Source organism: Ammodytes marinus (genome assembly GCF_949987685.1).
Source record: "Ammodytes marinus genome assembly, chromosome: 15".
Classification (NCBI taxonomy): Eukaryota; Metazoa; Chordata; class Actinopteri; order Uranoscopiformes; family Ammodytidae; genus Ammodytes; species Ammodytes marinus.
Window position 1 is genome coordinate 5,053,147 of NC_137219.1, and position 18,654 is coordinate 5,071,800.

At 39.5% G+C, this 18,654-nt stretch overlaps 1 protein-coding gene across 1 annotated transcript in view; it reads left to right on the top strand.

Annotated features, from left to right (window-relative positions):
- galnt16 (UDP-N-acetyl-alpha-D-galactosamine:polypeptide N-acetylgalactosaminyltransferase 16) overlaps positions 1-18,654 on the top strand; it is a 35,172-nt gene that overhangs the window by 5,325 nt on the left and 11,193 nt on the right. The window contains exons 2-6 of the mRNA XM_080043089.1: positions 3,604-3,785; positions 5,929-6,027; positions 6,161-6,228; positions 10,692-10,757; positions 13,980-14,101. Coding sequence (XP_079899215.1) covers positions 3,604-3,785; positions 5,929-6,027; positions 6,161-6,228; positions 10,692-10,757; positions 13,980-14,101 — 537 coding nt within the window. The remainder of the gene's footprint in view (positions 1-3,603; positions 3,786-5,928; positions 6,028-6,160; positions 6,229-10,691; positions 10,758-13,979; positions 14,102-18,654) is intronic.

The window sequence follows — 18,654 nt, forward strand, 5'->3', positions numbered from 1 at the left end:
CTAACTGAAAATTGAAAAGCAGAGCAACATAGTTTTTTTTGCTTGGATAACATGTGCATAAATCTTGAAGGCCCTATGTAGGACACAGCCATCATCTGTCAGACATACTTCCTCAGAATCAGGCAGTTTTGACTTGTATGTGATTTTTTTTGGGGTCTTTTTAACTTCAGCTTGAGCGAGCTAGCAGACAGACGTGTTCCATCTTCCGCTGGAGCTTCATATTTAATTCAGCGTGCCGAGCATCACACTGCCTTCTGTTATTTTTGTCTCATTATCGTCAAAGTACTTATTTTATTTAGTCATGTTGATACTTTTGGGTTACCAAGAAGTATATAAAATACAAGATCTGGAAAGCTGGTCTCAGCTATGATACAAGTAAAAAGCTATATTTGCTGTATAATAGCTCTGGTTTAAGTGTTTTTAAAGGTTATGGTGGAAGAAAATTGTGTTGCTGATAGATTATGGCTGCTGCAAAAATATCTCAAATATTCTAATGAAACACTTCCTCTCCTCGCGTCTTGTTATAAAAACTTTCTCTGTCGTTTCAGTGTTTTTGGTTCCTGCCAGAAAAACAGCTTTAAGAGCAGATGTGCCCAACGTAGGCCTGTAGCCCTGTAGCCCTGTTTAGTGTCTGCTCCAAGGTGGTTTGGAAAATGCTATCAAAATGCTTCACATATGGTAATGAATACGACTTTGGCACGGAAATGTGCATGTTTGTGTGTGCAGTCAGCGTCACTCCTAATTCCACTATTCTATGTTTGTCTGTTTCTTGACGCCTGTAATGTTCTCACTGAATTAGTGTCAGAGGAATTTAAAATCTGCTCTAAAGCCTTGTGTTTTGGTTTTCAGGTTAGATTTGATGGATGCATCTCATTCTTTTTTTCATGTAGCTAATGTAGTCGTGCTGCGTGGGCTGTTGTCTCCACACTCGTTTAACTTGAGTATAGATAGACCATGCAGGCAGTGATATGCCTGTGTGAAATGAGTCATGTTTTTCGGTAATTGAACATTATCATTAAGCACTTTTACCGTGGCACATCTCTACGTGTCGAAAGCAAATGAGATGTGGAGTAAGGTTGGAACTTGTATTGCTTGATTGCAATTAAGTAGAGATGCACTTGAAGTAGGCAGAGAGGTCAAGTTTCATTTCACAGATGATTGGAGGGACGACAGAGAAGCGTGTTGACGGTGATAAAAAAAAATTATTTACGCTCCAATTAACACACTTACTTTACACGCACTCGGCTAATGTCAAGACCTTTCTTTACGGATCTAACTTTAAGCAGTATGTAGAGACTTAAGCGGCATAATGACGCAGACAGGGTGTTATAATGTGTGACAACCGTATATGTATAAATAACTGTGCAGATTTGATGAGGAGGAGAATAGTATATAATTGCATTGGTAAGGTCAACATAAGCTTCACATGAACTGTTGCAACTATTTTCTTTCAAATCAAACTAAATCAATTAAAGTGAATTCAGTTAGAAGTGTACTAAATAGATACTGACTATGTCTTTCTGCTGTTTGGTGCTTTTCGGGTAGTGTAGTGTACTTTTAATTCTGTAAAGGTAACACAAAACCTGCGCACTAAAGACATGATTGTGTGTGTGTGTGTGTGTGTGTGTGTGTGTGTGTGTGTGTGTGTGTGTGTGTGTGTGTGTGTGTGAATTCTAAAAAATGTCCAATGTTTTTCTTAAGATTGAAAATGACGTCACTCTCACCTGGTCATAAGATTTTCTTTTATTATTTTAAAGGTGCTCTGAGGAACTTTCACTTTGTGTTAATTCTTGCACCCCCTTTGGACAAAAGCATTAGTGTTCTTACTAGCTGTTGTTCCTGGGTGAGCGTACCCATGACAAAGGCATTAAGAAAAAACTATACAAAAACATAATTCTTTGCACTGATGGTCTTGTTTGCTGTTACATGTCATTCATGATGATCAGAATGAAAATTAGACTGTTTTTGAAATATTTAACAGTTCCTCATAGCACCTCTAAATCCCTCCGCTACACCAAACCTTTATTGAAACAACACAGAACAAAGCTCCATCCATCCTCCATCCTTTCATTTTCTCCTTCTTCCTCTTTTTCTACTATCCGTCCATCATGTTGTTGCTTGCTTATTGAAGAGGGCCTGCTCTCATCTGCACTAATATATTCATAGGCTTCCCACTCAGGGGTGTTACAGCTCCTTGAGAGGGAAACCTATTAATTACTGTGTACACTCCGATACGCAGAGCTGCCCGTCATATTTCCCTCCTTGTTAACACTGACACGGTGACCCGAATACCAAGGTCGCATTTACATTTTAATCATTTTGGCTGGTGACTTCTGTCAAGAGTGAGTGCTTTTGGGAAATCAAAGTTTATTTCTCGGATGAGTGGTGTTTCCAATGCAACCCAGCACAGAACCGTAGCAGAGGACTTATTGCACATGGTTGTCAGACTTTTCAGACTTTGCCTAAATATATAGAGGAAGTGGAACACTTTTTTGGGGGTTGAATGTGGTCTGCGGAGGCTCAGGCAGCAGAGTGGGTTGGCCATTAATCTCAACGTTGGTTTTTCTGGTTTTTCCCATCTTTTCCTGTCCAGATATCAGAGTGTCCTTGAGCACTGAACCAAACATTCTCAAAATGGTCATGCCAGCAACTTGGCATGCTGTGTGTGTGTGTGTGTGTGTGTGTGTGTGTGTGTGTGTGTGTGTGTGTGTGTGTGTGTGTGTGTGTGTGTGTGTGTGTGTGTGTGTGTGTGTGTTTGTGTGTGTGTGTGTGTGTGTGTGTGTGTGTGTTTGAGAGAGAGAATGACACTCGAATTGTATAGTTCTTTAATCGCATAGGCAGACAATGTCATTTATTAGTCAACAGGAACTTAATTATGTTGAAAAGAAAAAGAAAATATTCCATTGTATCAAATGTGTTGTCTCTGATATCAGTATGCAGCAGACATGTAGCACAACAGTCTTCATGGGAAATCATCAAACAAAAGTAACTCTAATAATTCTGATTCTACCCCAGGCAAAGTTTTTATGAGAAAGGTTTTTTTGAAACTTATTCAAACAGTGGAATGTAAAAAAATTAAATGGTATTAGCACAAAGCATCATACCCATATATCCCGTTTATGAGGATGTTGCATGTGGCACGGAGCCATATCACACAGTTATAATAGATGACAGAATAATAGTTTGTTTAGCGAGGGAGCGGAGTGTTGACACCATCAACAACTCGTGCTGTTTTGTTACACCCTCTGTATGTTTATTAGAGCGACACAGTGTGTTTGAATTTGTCATTTCAATCCCAGGACAATATTAAATATTAATCATTTATTGTCTGTTTAACTTTCTATTTAGATGTTGCATAGAGGTCACCTATTATGCAAATTGCACCTTTTCATGTTTTTTCAACAGACTTTCAAAGTATTGGAAAAAAAATACCTCTCCCTTTTTATCCACCTCCCCTTATGACATCATAAGTGGTTATCATGGACACTGCACCATGAAAAACATTTTCTAGAAACTCAAATAGTAATTTTGAACCTATGTGACGTCTAAATATTTTCCTTGTTTTCCTACTGATGTTAACACAACTGCTTGTCCCCTGTTTAGGTGACCCAGTCCCTGCGTTCAGAGCAGCACAGCCTGCTGTTGGGAGGCTTCGATGAGAAGGCTTACCTCTCAGCCAAGCAGCTGAAGCCTGGAGACGACCCGTACAGAGACCACGCCTTCAACCTGCTGGAGAGCGACCGGCTGGCCAGTGACAGAGCCATCAGGGACACACGACACTACAGGTGAGAGGGAGGGCCCAGGTGCTGACTGTCTCATTATGTAGATAAAGGACTAGTCTTGCTTGAGCTTTCTTGTTTGGTACAAGGTGATATTTTTTAATTCAAAAGTCTGACCCTGAAAATAATATAGTCTAATAATATAGTCTAACTCCTGAAAAATGTAAGAAAACCCATTAATGTAATAAAATGTCCTGGCTGACATTAAAAATTCAAGATAATTGTAACACAGTATTGGGAATTTATTACACTTTTTTTTATGATTTCTATTTCTATTGAGTTTTCAACATCCATTTTGCACAAACATACACAAAATAAAAAGGACGCAAAAACAAACAAAACAACTGCATGGCATGTAACTACATTTTGATCAGTTTAAATGCCAAATATATAACATTTTCATGAGTTAACTTATAACATTATCGGGTGCTACAATCTCTACAACTCTTTCTTTAATTTCAACTCACAGATACCAAGAGGCTTATGTTGAAACTGTTTCAGTGGATGATGCAATCATTACCACACCACAACTTCAGAAAATATGTTACATTAGAAGTGTCTTTGGTGGAAAATAGAAAAAGATTTTGAAAAAAAGATATGAACTTTTTACCCTAACAATGACTTTGTGAACATGTGTGACATTTTTGCTCATGGTTTATTGAGCTTTTAATGCTTTATAGCTTAATTTTTAACCAGAAATGATTCTAATACACGGCCTGATTATTATTATTATTTATTTCTGAAAATATGAACCTCATCTTGTGGCCTTTTCCCTGCTCCGAAATAAGCTGAACATTGTGTTGAAATGTTTGTTTAGTTGAGCTGCTGTGTTTAAGGTCAAGAATCAGCCCTCACTCTAAATATATTGGTTTGGTTGTGTTTAGGGCGGCAGCTTTGTGTGTGGTGCACTTAAATCCTCAAAAGCCTGAAATAATTAAAATACACTTCCAGATAAGGGTCTAAAATATTGAAGTGACCAGTATTGTTTGCTGTAGGCCTAAGTGTTATTTACAAAAGGGGAGGCAAGGCAAGGCAAGGCACATTTATTTATATAGCACAATAGACACAATTTAGACCACTCAAAGTACTTCACAGGGTCATAAAATACATCAAGATTAAAATACAGGAGGTCACATTAGAATTCAAAAACCTCTTTTACAGTGTATACAGTATGTCCATTTAGTCCTTTTAGGTTAGCCTGAACGTGTTCATCCCTGTTGAATTACTTTATCTGTTCTTGGCATAATATTGTTATAATATATCAGAGTGTTCATCAGTTTATGAATTTCTTAGACCAAAATGTTCTTCTTTACTGTAAAGCAAGAACAAATAGCAGTACTTTTGTTTGTTGTTGTTGTGAACAGACTATCAGTAGCCTACATTTGTTTACAACAGCAGAATCAGTGGTGTGTGTGTGATATTTCTTCTTCATGGCTTTTGTGCTGTGCTCCCAGCGACAGGAAACAGATTAAAGCAGAGGGTTCAGAAATCTGAGCAATAGTTGCCTGGCAACCGGATATTTCCATGTCACTACAGCAACAATTGTGAGGCGATTTCACAGGGCTAATCACAGCTGTCCAGAAACACTGCCCGGTTGTGTGTGTGTGTGTGTGTGTGTGTGTGTGTGTGTGTGTGTGTGTGTGTGTGTGTGTGTGTGTGTGTGTGTGTGTGTGTGTGTGTGTGTGTGTGTGTGTGTGTGTGTGTGTGTGTGTGTGTGTGTGTGTGTGTGTGTGTAACCACAATATGACAGAAGTGTAAAACAGTATTAACACGTACAGTACATGTGGTTTTTGTAAGCAGTAAGTAGGCTTAGTGGTTGGATGGCCTAGACTAGAGGAAAGAGGGGCCGACCAGTAACCATGAGGTCGCTGGTTCAATCCCTGAAACCGGACATGAGGGTGTTGGTAAAACTAGTGGTGGCTGGTATTACATCTACAGTGTCCACCATCTCTACCATTGAGTCCTGGAGCAAGGCACTTAACCCCAAAACTGCTCCAGGGGCGCTGTGGCTGACCCTTGGTGAGGAGTGTAGTGTCTTATGAGGGGATATGTGAAAAGACAAATTTCATTATAGCCTTGTGTTCATTTACCAATAAAGCAACTTAACTTAACTTAACTTAACTGAACAGCTTAATTCTTCTCCCTGCAGGTGTGCCTCTCTGAACTATGACACGGACCTTCCCTCCACGAGTATCATCATCACTTTCCACAATGAGGCTCGCTCCACTCTCCTACGCACCATCAAAAGGTAACAAAGTCAGTTAAACACTGATTCACTGTACATATACATGAACATTTATTCATTTGTATAGCACCTTTCTTAACATTGATACTACAACTGTATTGTTCTCTGATCTCCACATCTCTTATCTCCCTCCCAGTGTCCTGATGCGAAGTCCTGCATCTCTCATTCAAGAGATAATCTTGATAGATGACTTCAGCTCTGACCGTGAGTTTCTGTCTTTTATTATTGCCTGTTAATGCTTTGGTTGATGTGTAGCTGCCATTGAGCAGACAGGAGCTCCGCATTCATAGACCGTAGAGCCCGTGACGGGGGATAGTGTGTAACCAGGTCAGACAAATATGAAGGTACAAGCCCATTTAATGCCTTACAGGTCAATAGCAACACCTTAAAGTCGGATCTGACATGGACAGGATAGGAATCATTTGTAGCTACAACAGGCAGGTGTTTTCCTTAGCAACAAAAAGCCAGCAGACACAGGTAGCTGGTGAGGCGTTTAATTACCAGATGTTTCTCTCAGGAGGTGGTATGACTGAAAACAGAGCTAAGACATACATTTACGTTCCTCAAGAGGACAGAAACACGACTCTAAATGAATGATAATGTTATTCTGTGTCTGCTGATGACAAGTTTGCTATGAATACGTGTGATGTAAATGTCAAAGAAATGTTCCAGCAAATGAGACAATATAGGACCAAAAGACCACATATTAGGGAAATACAGGTGTTGGTTAATGATGTAAGATATCACACAAAATCCGAATCGGCGTTGAGAGCATCCTGAGGATTTGATCCCTTTTGTATCTAATTACTAATGCTGCTTAGAGGATCAAAATGCCTTAACAACACAGCTGCCACAACAGCAACCGGTCTAGCTTTCATGTATGTAAGTGCATTAGTGTGGTCTAATTGACCTTGACATTTAGAAAAACAGCTCAGTTCACAGCAGCATATAGTGCTGGTTATGTTTTTATGAAGCTGACCATGACGGTGCAATCAGAAGAGAAAACCATATTTCATTCCGTAATTTCTCCCTTTTTGTCAATGACATGAGGTCATTCTGCACACTGTCCATAGCGCTTCCTCTAATTGCCACCACATGAATCTTGTGTGTTTGTGTGGGAACAACACAACACAACACAGCGGACTACTACATGTGCTGTTTACTCACAGACACAGACAGACACTGGCATGCTAGGTGCTGTGAGAGCTGGCCAGACATCCAAACAGAAGCAGTGGGAGATCTGATAGCTTCACTAATGCCCTGTTTAGTCTCTCCTCTGCTGTTTACCTGTGCCAACCTTGAAGTGGCAGGGCTGTGAGCTTAGCGTGGGAACAGTCCCATACAGTAACCACTCTGTTTTCTTGTCCTGAAGAAATACTGGCCATTTTGGTAGAAGTTCTCAGAATATATTATCAAGTGAAGCTGTTAGAAAACACACTTTGGTTTCAGTTGTGTGGGTTTTAGTTTTTGACAGTGAACCAATATGGCTACCTCTTGAGTCTTCACTTCTCTGTAAATGCTCTCCCCGTGCTGCCACTTTCCAACGCTGTGTTTTAATAAAAGTCTAAGTAATCCCCCATGAAGAAAAGTGAAATTAAACGGCTGCGGTTTTGAAATGCATGAGGGCGAGTATAGTCTCCAAAGCCCACAATCACTGCATGATGTTAAATGAACATGGATTTCTTTTTCGCATTCGAGATGCCACACACACACACACACTGTGAGGAGCAAGCCAAGGACATTTAGACTGTTTTGTTTAATCAGGAGTTGCTTGTATGGGTTCTTTTTATACAGTCCATTCACTGGTGATAGAGCTTACAAATACCACCACTAAAGCATGCACTCTGATATGGATTTGTATGTTGCATTATTTTTCGATTGATACAAAAACCACTTCAGATCCCAGCCTGATCAAGGCAAAAAGCTGAATTTACTTGAGAAATAAAGCATGATATAACAACAGACAGTCAAGCTTGAAGTGTATCTGTGTTGAGAAACTTGAAACTTAAAGGGTTAGTTCACCCAATTTACAAAAACAAAATAAGGCTATTTTCTCACTGAACATTTTTATTTGGCCATGCTTTGCAAAGTTCGAATTGTAACAATATATTTGTTTTTCTTTTGCTTTTCCCAAATTCTCGGAATATTCATGTATATCCAGACGAAAAAAACCTTTCTTTATTTTAATTTCATTATCTTTGTAGAGCAAAACAAAACAGTTACATTAATGTATGTACGTCAGGGATTTGTGTCAGCTGAGGCAGTGAGAGTGGCCGGTCAGTAGAAGTGACCTGACGGAGAGAGGAGGCGGTAGGGGGATGACGGGAGGGATCATCCTGCCTAAGTGAATCCTATTAAGGCTTGCCTTAATCAGGACACCGCCTTAACTCAAGGGCAATGATCTTTAGTCCAGACGTCAACCTGTGACTCAAACAGTGTCGAGACAAAAATAGAACCGGGGTAAACACAACTGTTCTTAATCGTGCACTTATTTAGCGTCCAAGAAATCAATGGTCAAGACAGAAAATTGGCTATGACGTGGCACTAATTACATCTGTTAAACCTTGTTCCACATTATCTTATTTGTTTGTTGTTTGATTTAGTTTTCATCAGCTGGGATAAGTTCTTAATAGTTTTGTTCTGCACTGCATTATAGTATAGAGCCTCCTTTATAATTAAGAAATATCAATTTACTTTTATCATTTAATAATGCTTACATTGTTTGGGGGGGGGGGCATTTGATGGCATATTCATTTTTATTTATAATCTTACATTCACCTCCACATAGACCTCAATTTGCATTTTAAATAACATAACATTTGTCATGCTTAAATATGTTCAAAATATGCATAACCGTATGCAGTTGTGTGCATGTGAATATATAATGCATGCAAGCGCACACGCGAGCACACACACACAATCTGGCTGAAAGTATAACATCTGCTCAGTGGGTGTGATCTGTGACTTTTTGTTCTTACTCCCTGAGTGGTTAGAGCCCCCCTGCTTATTACCACGCACACACACACACACACACACACACACACACACACACACGCACACACACACACACACACACACACACACACACACACACACACACACACACACACCAGCTGTCCCCTCGTTAGGAGCAAAAGTAAAGCACTAATACACCCCTGATCTCTCACACACGTCCCCCGTGATACGACATTTTGTGTGTAAACAAACAGGTTTGTACACACAGCAAATTTAATCAAGCAGGATTAAAACGTGTCATGTCTGTTTCTGTGAGCATACGGTGGTGTCACAGGTATGGAGGGGGGGGGGAGGGGGGGCTCATTGATCTACCCACAATCCTTCAGCGAGATCACACCAATCATACTCACTCTCTGCTGCCAATGCCAATCCTCTCAAGGTCATGTGTTTGTACCTGTCTCTGCATATTATTAGTTATGATGTCCGTCTGTATGCATTCAGGCGAGACACTGCAGGCAAAATTAGTTCTTTCAAGCACTGGTCAATTTGAAACGTTGTCTGTTTTTCTTGCATAACATTTCTTATTTACTAGTATAAACAAAAGGTTGAAAATGTTTAATTGACTTAACTTTGTCTGTTTATATATTGTCCTTTACAATCATCTTAAACGGCCATTATCTCAAAATTAGTTTTTGCTCTGAACCAAAATTCTCAACTTCTAAAGCACTTACATCAACTAAACTTTCCATAATCATTCTTATCAGCACTATTCTGAAGGTTATTACAGAAGAATTTAATCATGTGTTGTTAATTGTCTGATATAAGAGTTAGATATTACCAAATTTAAATATGTATTCAAACATTTCTGAAAAAATTTGAATACAAAAAATTATTGTTTTAATGACAGTAATCAAGTGGCAAAGTGTCAAGATGATATCTATAAATTCAAAATGTTACTCTATTCACCTGCATTGTCTCAGCTAAACTAAAAGGGTCTGCGGCAGAGATTCCTCTTGTAGACAAAAGAGGGTGGACGATGGGAATGGGCTGCTAGGTTGATTTGTTTATGGAAAAAGGAGGTTTAGAATTGAATTATCCGGTGAAATGAAGCTCTTTTGTTTGAGCACTCAGTCACTCTGTGCCTTTTGTGTTTATATGGTTCTAATTATTTGTAGGAAGGGTAATGGAGCACTTGATGGATGCTGTGTTCGAACGTGATGTGTTTAGGTGATATCATACTGCGGGGTAACTAGAGTGGTGTAACTAAGTGCACTGAAAGGTGGAGTCAGCGATTCTGGAGAACGCTTAATGTTAAGATCACTTTTTGTCAAAATCAGTGAATATCTCCTCACAATCTGCTACCTAATAAAATATATTGTTAATACACAGCCCAGGCTCTGTAAACGGGTATGTAAAGGGGGCCCACCGTAGCTAGCAACATACCATCTTACAGAGCATAGGCTGTGTACTAACGCTGGATTTTTGTTCAGCATGCAAACAGTACGGAGAGGTAACTGATCGTGAGGTGATATTCACTGATTTTGACAACAAGAGTCTCCAGAATCACTGACTTCACCTTTAACACATGTGCGTGTGGCAGTGTGGCGTGCTTTGAGGTGACAGGTTGGGAGATGAGGGATGTTTTTTCTCAGTGTGTGTTCTGCTTCCACCATAACATCCCTTCTCCTGTGCTCTCTCTCTCTCTCTCTCAGCTGAGGACTGCCAGCTGCTCTCTCAGATCCCCAAAGTGCGCTGCCTGAGGAACGGCCGGAGAGAGGGTGAGTGTGTGTGTGTGTGTGTGTGTGTGTGTGTGTGTGTGTGTGTGTGTGTGTGTGTGTGTGTGTGTGTGTGTGTGTGTGTGTGTGTGTGTGTGCGTGCGTGTGTCTGAAGCGACCAGAGGGGGACAAGGGGGAGATAGGAAGGAAGCAATTTGGTTTAATGGGAACGAGACTGGGATTAAAGGAGCTGTTCGTGGTACAGGTGTTTTAGAAAGTCCAACATGAAGGCTTCACTTTAACACACAGTATCTTGGATAAAGAACATTCAAAGTCAAGAAGTTACAACCACAACTCATCAGCTTGACATGAATACAATGCATTAGAATGGTATCATAAAAGGAGGATTACAGTCAAATGAATAATATCATAAATAAAAGCTATATAAAAAAATATGAACTCAAAAAGAAACTGGTGATTAATCCCTTTCTGTAGACAATGTACAAACCTGAAATTAGAAATGAATTTGGATATCAACTCACTCACATTTATTAAAATGTCATTCCCACAATAAATACTATGAAAGGACAATATTCAGCAAAACAAAACGCCAAAATAAAGAGCGCCAGTGCTTTGTTTGGTGTGTAACAATACTCCCTCTCTCACTCTGTTTGTTGCCTGTGTGTGTTGCTGCTCCCACTGCAGACTACAGACTTTGTTTGGGCTTACCAACCACATGCTGACCAAACTGAAGCATAGTGGATTTAGACTAGTGGTTCCTCACTGACATCTGAAGTACATGAGCTGTGTGAGTGAGATCAAGATAACGTTAAAATAATCTCTGAATCCATGTCGCAGAATGAACCGTAACACTTAATCATCTAAATCTTTTTGTCCGCTTTTTATATTTATTTTATTTTAATTTAAGTCTTTTTTTTTTATTACAATAAAACAAAGACACATACACACAATACACTTACTTTGTTAGCTTTTGATACTTATGTTTTTAACGGGATGACCCAAACAATACAGACACGTAAAAAGAGAAATGGATTGCCATGTCCGCGTGACTTTTCGTATCGATTTTAAAGAGTTGATTTCCAACGTTTAACAGCTCTTAATGCTTTCACACCTTTTGGCTTAATTGACTTTTTCTCCTTTTAACGTGTTAAACTGCTGCCTGAGGTCATCAAGCATTGGAGCGTTAAATGTGTCCACGGTAACAACCGAGTAGGCAAGCTTCTGTTGTCATAGACACATACATACCGATAAATATGGGACATGCCACATCTGAAAACAGCTTGTAACCCAACTTTTTAATATAGTTTTTATGTCGTGTGGTATGTAAACAATTAGTATTCTTATTTCCTTTTTTGGTATCGTAAAATTTTGATTATTAAATGTTTGTTGACAATATTTTTAATTAGTTTTGTGAGTATGTTAGGAGTGCGTTTGGCTGAATCTCATGTACGAAAGTGGCTTTACAAATACAGTCTAGAATATAATTCTATATTTGCATAAATACATCGGTTCTGCATCCCTGCTGATGCTGACAGATGCTTTGGTTGTGCATGAATAAAATGAATGCTGAGGCACAGATACAGATATACTCTAATACAGGCACAAGACTCAACGCTACTCTTTGCTCCACTTTCAAAAGAAAAAGGACAATTAGCTTTTTAACCTTTTTGATTTCAATCATTTAATACTATTCCATATTTAACTGTGGAACAAAAGTCTTCAGATGATTAGATTCTTCTTTTGATACTGAAGCAAAGAAAGGCAATTAACCTCCTCCACAGCTCTCTGTGTTAAATACAAATGACTGTGATAAAGAGTAAACACCTTTATCTCCATTCCTCTCCTTTCTGTAGCACTTCTTCTGTTCTTAACCTGGTGTTCCTTTAAAATAGATTTAATTCTCGCCTCCAAAATAACACTATTTTTTTTTTTACAAGCTATTTTAAATAGTTGTTAGGGTAAAAAAGTATGACACATTCTGGTGTCTACTTCAGACTTATCCAATTAACCGGGCTCATTTCAAAAGGGCTGTTGGTTCTGTAGAAGCTTAAATAAATGTCAAATGTAAATATCCCGGGGGTGCCTTTAGCTCAGTTGGTAAGGCGTCCCCCTCCCGGGCCGGGCCCAGCAGCGGTCCCGGGTTCGATTCCCGGTCGTTCTCTGCATGTCATCCCCTCTCTGCCCCATTTCACCTGTCTCTCTGCACTGTCAAATAAAGCATAAAAATGCCCAAAAAATATCTTTAAAAAAATAAAATAAAAATGTAAATATCCCAAAACCTCCTTAAAAAAAACCCAATAAGTATTAAATCATTTTGTATATTGTTCTAGCTCTTGCAGGCAGATAACTGATGAAACTGAGGCAATGTGGCCTTTTTAAATGCAATTTAAATGGAACTGGGCAGCTGAAATTAAAAACATCACTTGTAAACATAACTTGTAATCACAAATCTGTTTCTGTTTTTGCAATCAAAACTGAAACTGAATTTTCATTGTAGAAGTCATTCATTAAGAACAGACTCCAGTCGTTCAAATACTGGACGTCCATAAAGTTTCACTTGCAGACAGTTTATAATAAGAATATGAGACAAATACTCATTAGTCTACATTATGATAATTACTCAGTAGCCTCTGTTGTTTGACCCTTCCTGCCTGGAACAAAACCACCTCCTTGAAACTCTTGCAACCAGTTTCTCACAAAGGGTTTCTGTGATACATTTCTAGTTTCCATGGCAAAGATGAGATCATTCAAGCGATGTCATTTTTATAAATAGCACCTTACAAGGGTGGAGGATTCGTTTATTCTTTTTACAGTTTGATCAAATTTAAATTGACTACGACATGTCCAATCAGTGGAGTCAGTGCATCTTCAATAGTGAACCACAATGTGCTTTAGTTTTAATGCCAGCAGCCCCTTTGCAACATTAAAGGTGCAGTCAGCGATTCTGGAGAATGTTTGTTGTCAAAATCAATGAACATCTCCTCACGATCCGCTACCTGTCCGTACTGTGTGTGTGTGTGTGTGTGTGTGTGCTGAAAATAAAATCTATTACTATTCAGCCTAGGCTCTGTAAAGAGGTATGTAAACAAAAGGGGGGCCCAATGTATTTTTTTTTCAGCGCGCACACACAATACATAGCTTATCGTGAGGGGATATTCACTGATTTTGATATCCTCACTAGCATAGCAGCAGCATCTAATTTAATCAATGTGTAGATATGTGTTTAAGTCTTAATTGTAACTCCTTCCCTGTGCTTCCCTTCAGGTCTGATCCGATCCCGTGTGCGAGGGGCCAACACGGCCTCGGCCTCCGTGCTGACCTTCCTAGACAGTCACTGTGAGGTCAACACTGATTGGCTGCAGCCCATGATCCAGAGGGTCAAGGAGGTACAGAGCCTGCTGTCAATCACACTCTTACAGTTACACACACACACACACACACACACACACACACACACACACACACACACACAGGACTGTTTATACTTCTTACTGCTCCTTTTGGACATTTTAAATTGGTTAAATATTTTGTTTTGTTTGTTCATTCATTTACTATGTTTCGTTTATTTATTCACAAAAAAAAATTATCTTCGTTTTATTACTGTTTTCTGACAAATAATCAAACTAAACTTAACTAAACACATGCACATACAGGACATGTGGAGGTGGAACATGCAGTTGCTTTGTTTTTTTCGCCCGTATGACGTAATGCTTCAGGGGGATGTTGCTCCTTTTCAGGGTATATTTTATTGCCTGTGATGTTATACGTTGGAATTGCGTGTTTCGAAATGAACACATAATTTGTTCAGCTAAGACATTGAAGTTGTTACCAGATGTCACACTCCACTGTGACACCTGGCTACGGTGCTGTTTCCCCAAAGGATTCCGTTTCCACTTGACTGCTTTTATGTTTTATATTATATGTTGTCTGTTTTTGTGCTGCGGCTATGGTTTGTGTTGTCGTGGTGACGGCATTTCGTCTCGCTTCAAGGTGGAGTAAGGAATTCTGGAGAGAGCTTGTTAAAAATCCGTAAAAATCTCCTCGCTATCCAATTTCTGTCTGTACTATGTTTACACAGCAGTTAACAGAGCCTAGGCTGTGTAATAACGCACGCACAGTCCTGACAGGTTACCAAACGTGAGGAGAAATTCTCAGATTTTGTATAACTGAACAGAATCTCTGACTCCCCCTTCAATATCTGGCATGCGAATGCTAAATGTGAACAGGATGAAATGCAAAACCAGACACTTTTCATTATCAAGGGGATTTTAGCTCTTCGTAATTTTTTATTTCACTGGCATTTTTTATTGGAACATTCAAGGAGGGCATTTTGACCCTCGCTGTTTCTGTCCCGGTCTGCTTTTCTGAATCAATTTCACAGAGTCACTCAAGCAAAAGCTCGCACAGCAATGTAAATACACTTACATTTGCAGACATGAAGGAAGCGTCTGCTGCAGAAATGTGTGCAATTACTGAAGCATGAGTGTGTGTGTCTGGTTAAGAGAGATTTAGCTGTGGAGGAAGAGAGAGAGAGAGAGAGAGAGAGAGAAAGAGAGAGAGAGAGGGAGGGAGGGAGCGAGAGAGAGAACAAGAGAGAGAGAGATAGAGAGGGGGAAAGAGAGAGGGGGAGAGAGAGCGAGAGAGAGTGAAGGACCTTCATCACTCACTAATGAGTAATATGTTGGCGGCCTTGTCTGACATTACTAACCTGTGTCTGGGCTCCAACCAGCACAGCTGCTGCTCCACAAATCCTTTCAATCCCCCGTCACAGGCAAACACAGTCCCACATGACTCTGCAGCAGGAGCCGCTTTGACTTTATTCTTTCTCACGTACACTCACGCCCAGACACTCAGACAGATCTATAGGTACTTCTAGAGTGTCTAAGATGTATGTCTACTCCATTTTGGTTTTAAAGCCTCTGCAAACCTGGTCTAAAATAGTTGGGTGCCTCAATAAGCTTTTTGACAAAAAAAAACAGGACTGTTTGGGCGTGGCCGTTTCAAGAGGTCTCCATGGCAACAGTCATTGTTTTTATAGAAAGTGCGTTGCAGATACCTCATGTTGTGATTGGTTCAAAATAATGAATGTGTCATAAGAGCCGTAGCATAGCCTGTGCCATCTAATCTGAATTTCTGTCATGTTTATCAAACTTAAATGAAATCATCTTTAATTTGGATAGATGAATCGACTAACTCTTTTCAGATGCCTATTATCATGCAACTAACTCCCAAAATGACATAGTTAGAAGGATTTTGTGGATTTGGGTTTACGGGGGCTTTAAGGAAATGCTGCATCAACTGGCTGATTCCCTACAGCTTCATATTTACCATACAGACGTGATAGTGGTATGAATCTGTTCATCTAACTTTTAGCAACAAAGTCGGTTTATCTCCGAAACATGTTGAACTATCCCTTTAAAAAGAAGAATAGCAGTTTATTTACAGCATAAAACTTAAGCGGTTCTTTGCCGAAGGTCAGACGTCTGATGCGTTTGGAGAAAGTACACCAGACTATAACCCAAACTACTAAAAACACTCATTGTAAATCTCCTCACGCATGCAACAAAACTCATTTTCACAAAACACATATTCAAAAATCCCTGCCTTATACGAACAAGACTTCTCAATGTTTTATTCAGAAGAATCCTCACATTGGGAGTGGATTCACAAAAATATATATATATATTATTTGTGACTCATCCAGTTTACATTACAATCTTTTAGTCTGGCATTCACGAGAGGGCGCCGGGCTCAGTCATAATTCAACACTTCCTCGGTTCTGGCTATATCCTGGATTTATTAGCCTTTCCCCGAGACCAAGGCCCTGGGTTTTCTAAAGGCAGGAATACTGATTGAATATCACAGTCCAGTCTGTTTCTTTAAGGCTACATAAGGACACTTTTCATCTGCCAATATAGAAGGAGCAATTACAAAACGGCTCGATTCTAATTAGTAATGAAGCACCATTAACGAGATATCCACTCACAGACGTCGGGGGATTTAGATATCTAAGTTCAGTGGAAGGTGGAGAATATCATTTTGCTCTCCACAGCGACTCTGAGAGTGACATTCAATATCTCCCGGGTGACTTAAAGCTAAGAGTCATTAAAATGTTTTGGACCATGGACTATAATTATAATGTGCTGAAGAAATGTTGCTGCAGCAGTTATACCATGGTTATGTAATAACTAATGCAGTGGCCCCCTAAAAATGTTTATTGTTGTTTTATTGGGATGATTTGAGGGTCCTGAAGTAATCAAACATACAGTAATTCAGAAGAAGACATAAAAATTAGAGTAAGGTCTGAAAAAGTGTACATAATATTTGTGTTGCAGAAATGTGTTTTATCTTCTTTCATCCTATCCTGTTAATCATTGTGCGATTCTACAGCTATTCTACTTTGGAATTTTTCCTTTTTATTATACATAATGTAAATGACTTCACTTTTCCAACTTGTTGTGCAGTAGAAATGCACAAAATTATGTTTAAATTCCTTCATCAGTAATCATTAAAAAGCAGCCAGATGTGAGGGACAAAATCGCAGCTCTCTGCACTAAACATTAGTGGAGTAGGCTAGATGTTGAGAGATCATTAGCGACATCCGTTTTGGAAGCGTGTCCTCTTCAAGCATTAGCAAATCACAGAGGCTCATTAAAAAGCCCCATAAATGTGTGTTTGGTGTGTGTGTGTGTGTGTGTGTGTGTGTGTGTGTGTGTGTGTGTAGGTGTGTGTGTATGTGTGTGTTGCCTAAAGCTGTTGAGAGCATCACTTTCCAAAATGGCTCTCTGGCCGAGTGGCATTTCACACTCGCTCGTCCCCCGCACACTTTGGCGCAGTGAGCACAAAGTTCACCAGGGGTTCAAAATCTGAGCAAAGAGAGGGACCGCTCTAATTGGAAACCATCATTTAAGCTGTACGCACACACACACACACACACACACACACACACACACACACACACACACACAGATATGCCGTAATGGGCCAGCAGCAGTGTTGGCACAGACACACATTCGCAGACAGATGTGCAGAGGTCACACACGCAAACACCCACACACACACACACACACACACACACACACACACACACACACACACACACATGCACACTCTCTCACATACATACATACATACACACAAACAGATGGACAAACTGTTTTTGCACAGACACAAATTCATGGTCAGATGCAGAAAACACACACACACACACACACACACACACAAACCACACACACACAGCAGTCAACACCGTGTTTACTTTAATGGTTCATGTTACTTCTCCAGCAAGAGGCCGTTTATTTTTCACAGTTTATTTAGCATGAATCATTATGAAATGTGGGAAGTGAGAGGTTTGCCAAACGTTGTCCGTTTCAAACACTTTAATGAACCGTGTTAAATCCATCTGTTATGCTTATGTTGTACTTTTGTTCTGCGCAATATAAACTGTAACAACTTTTCATAGTTTGATTTTTATTTCTCAAAAAATGTCACACTCACACATACAAGCATTACAAACTTACAACACAGCTCCAACAACTCAGAAAAGGTAAGGGTTAGAGTCCACTTCATGTATTTGTACATTTGAACCTGTTTGAGTTCACTATAAAGATGGAGGTTGACAGTAAACATCTCTGCTCCAATCAGACAATAAATCAAACATTAATCCTGAGTTCGGTCACATATTCAAGAGGGCAACTCATTCATTCCCCCCAGAGCACAAGCTGCTATTTAATATTCATTATTCAAAGAAAACTTCATAGCTTTCACTTGATCTTAAGGAATATTTATTTTTCATTCAAGTTGTACTCTGTCTGTGGCACCTTTAAAAAGACAATCTTTTTACAAGGTCAGACTTCAGTATTCAGAGATCTGAATGTGATATTGCACTTTTTATAGGCTACACTGACTGTTGGCTGAGTTATATGGTAGAGGTCAGAAC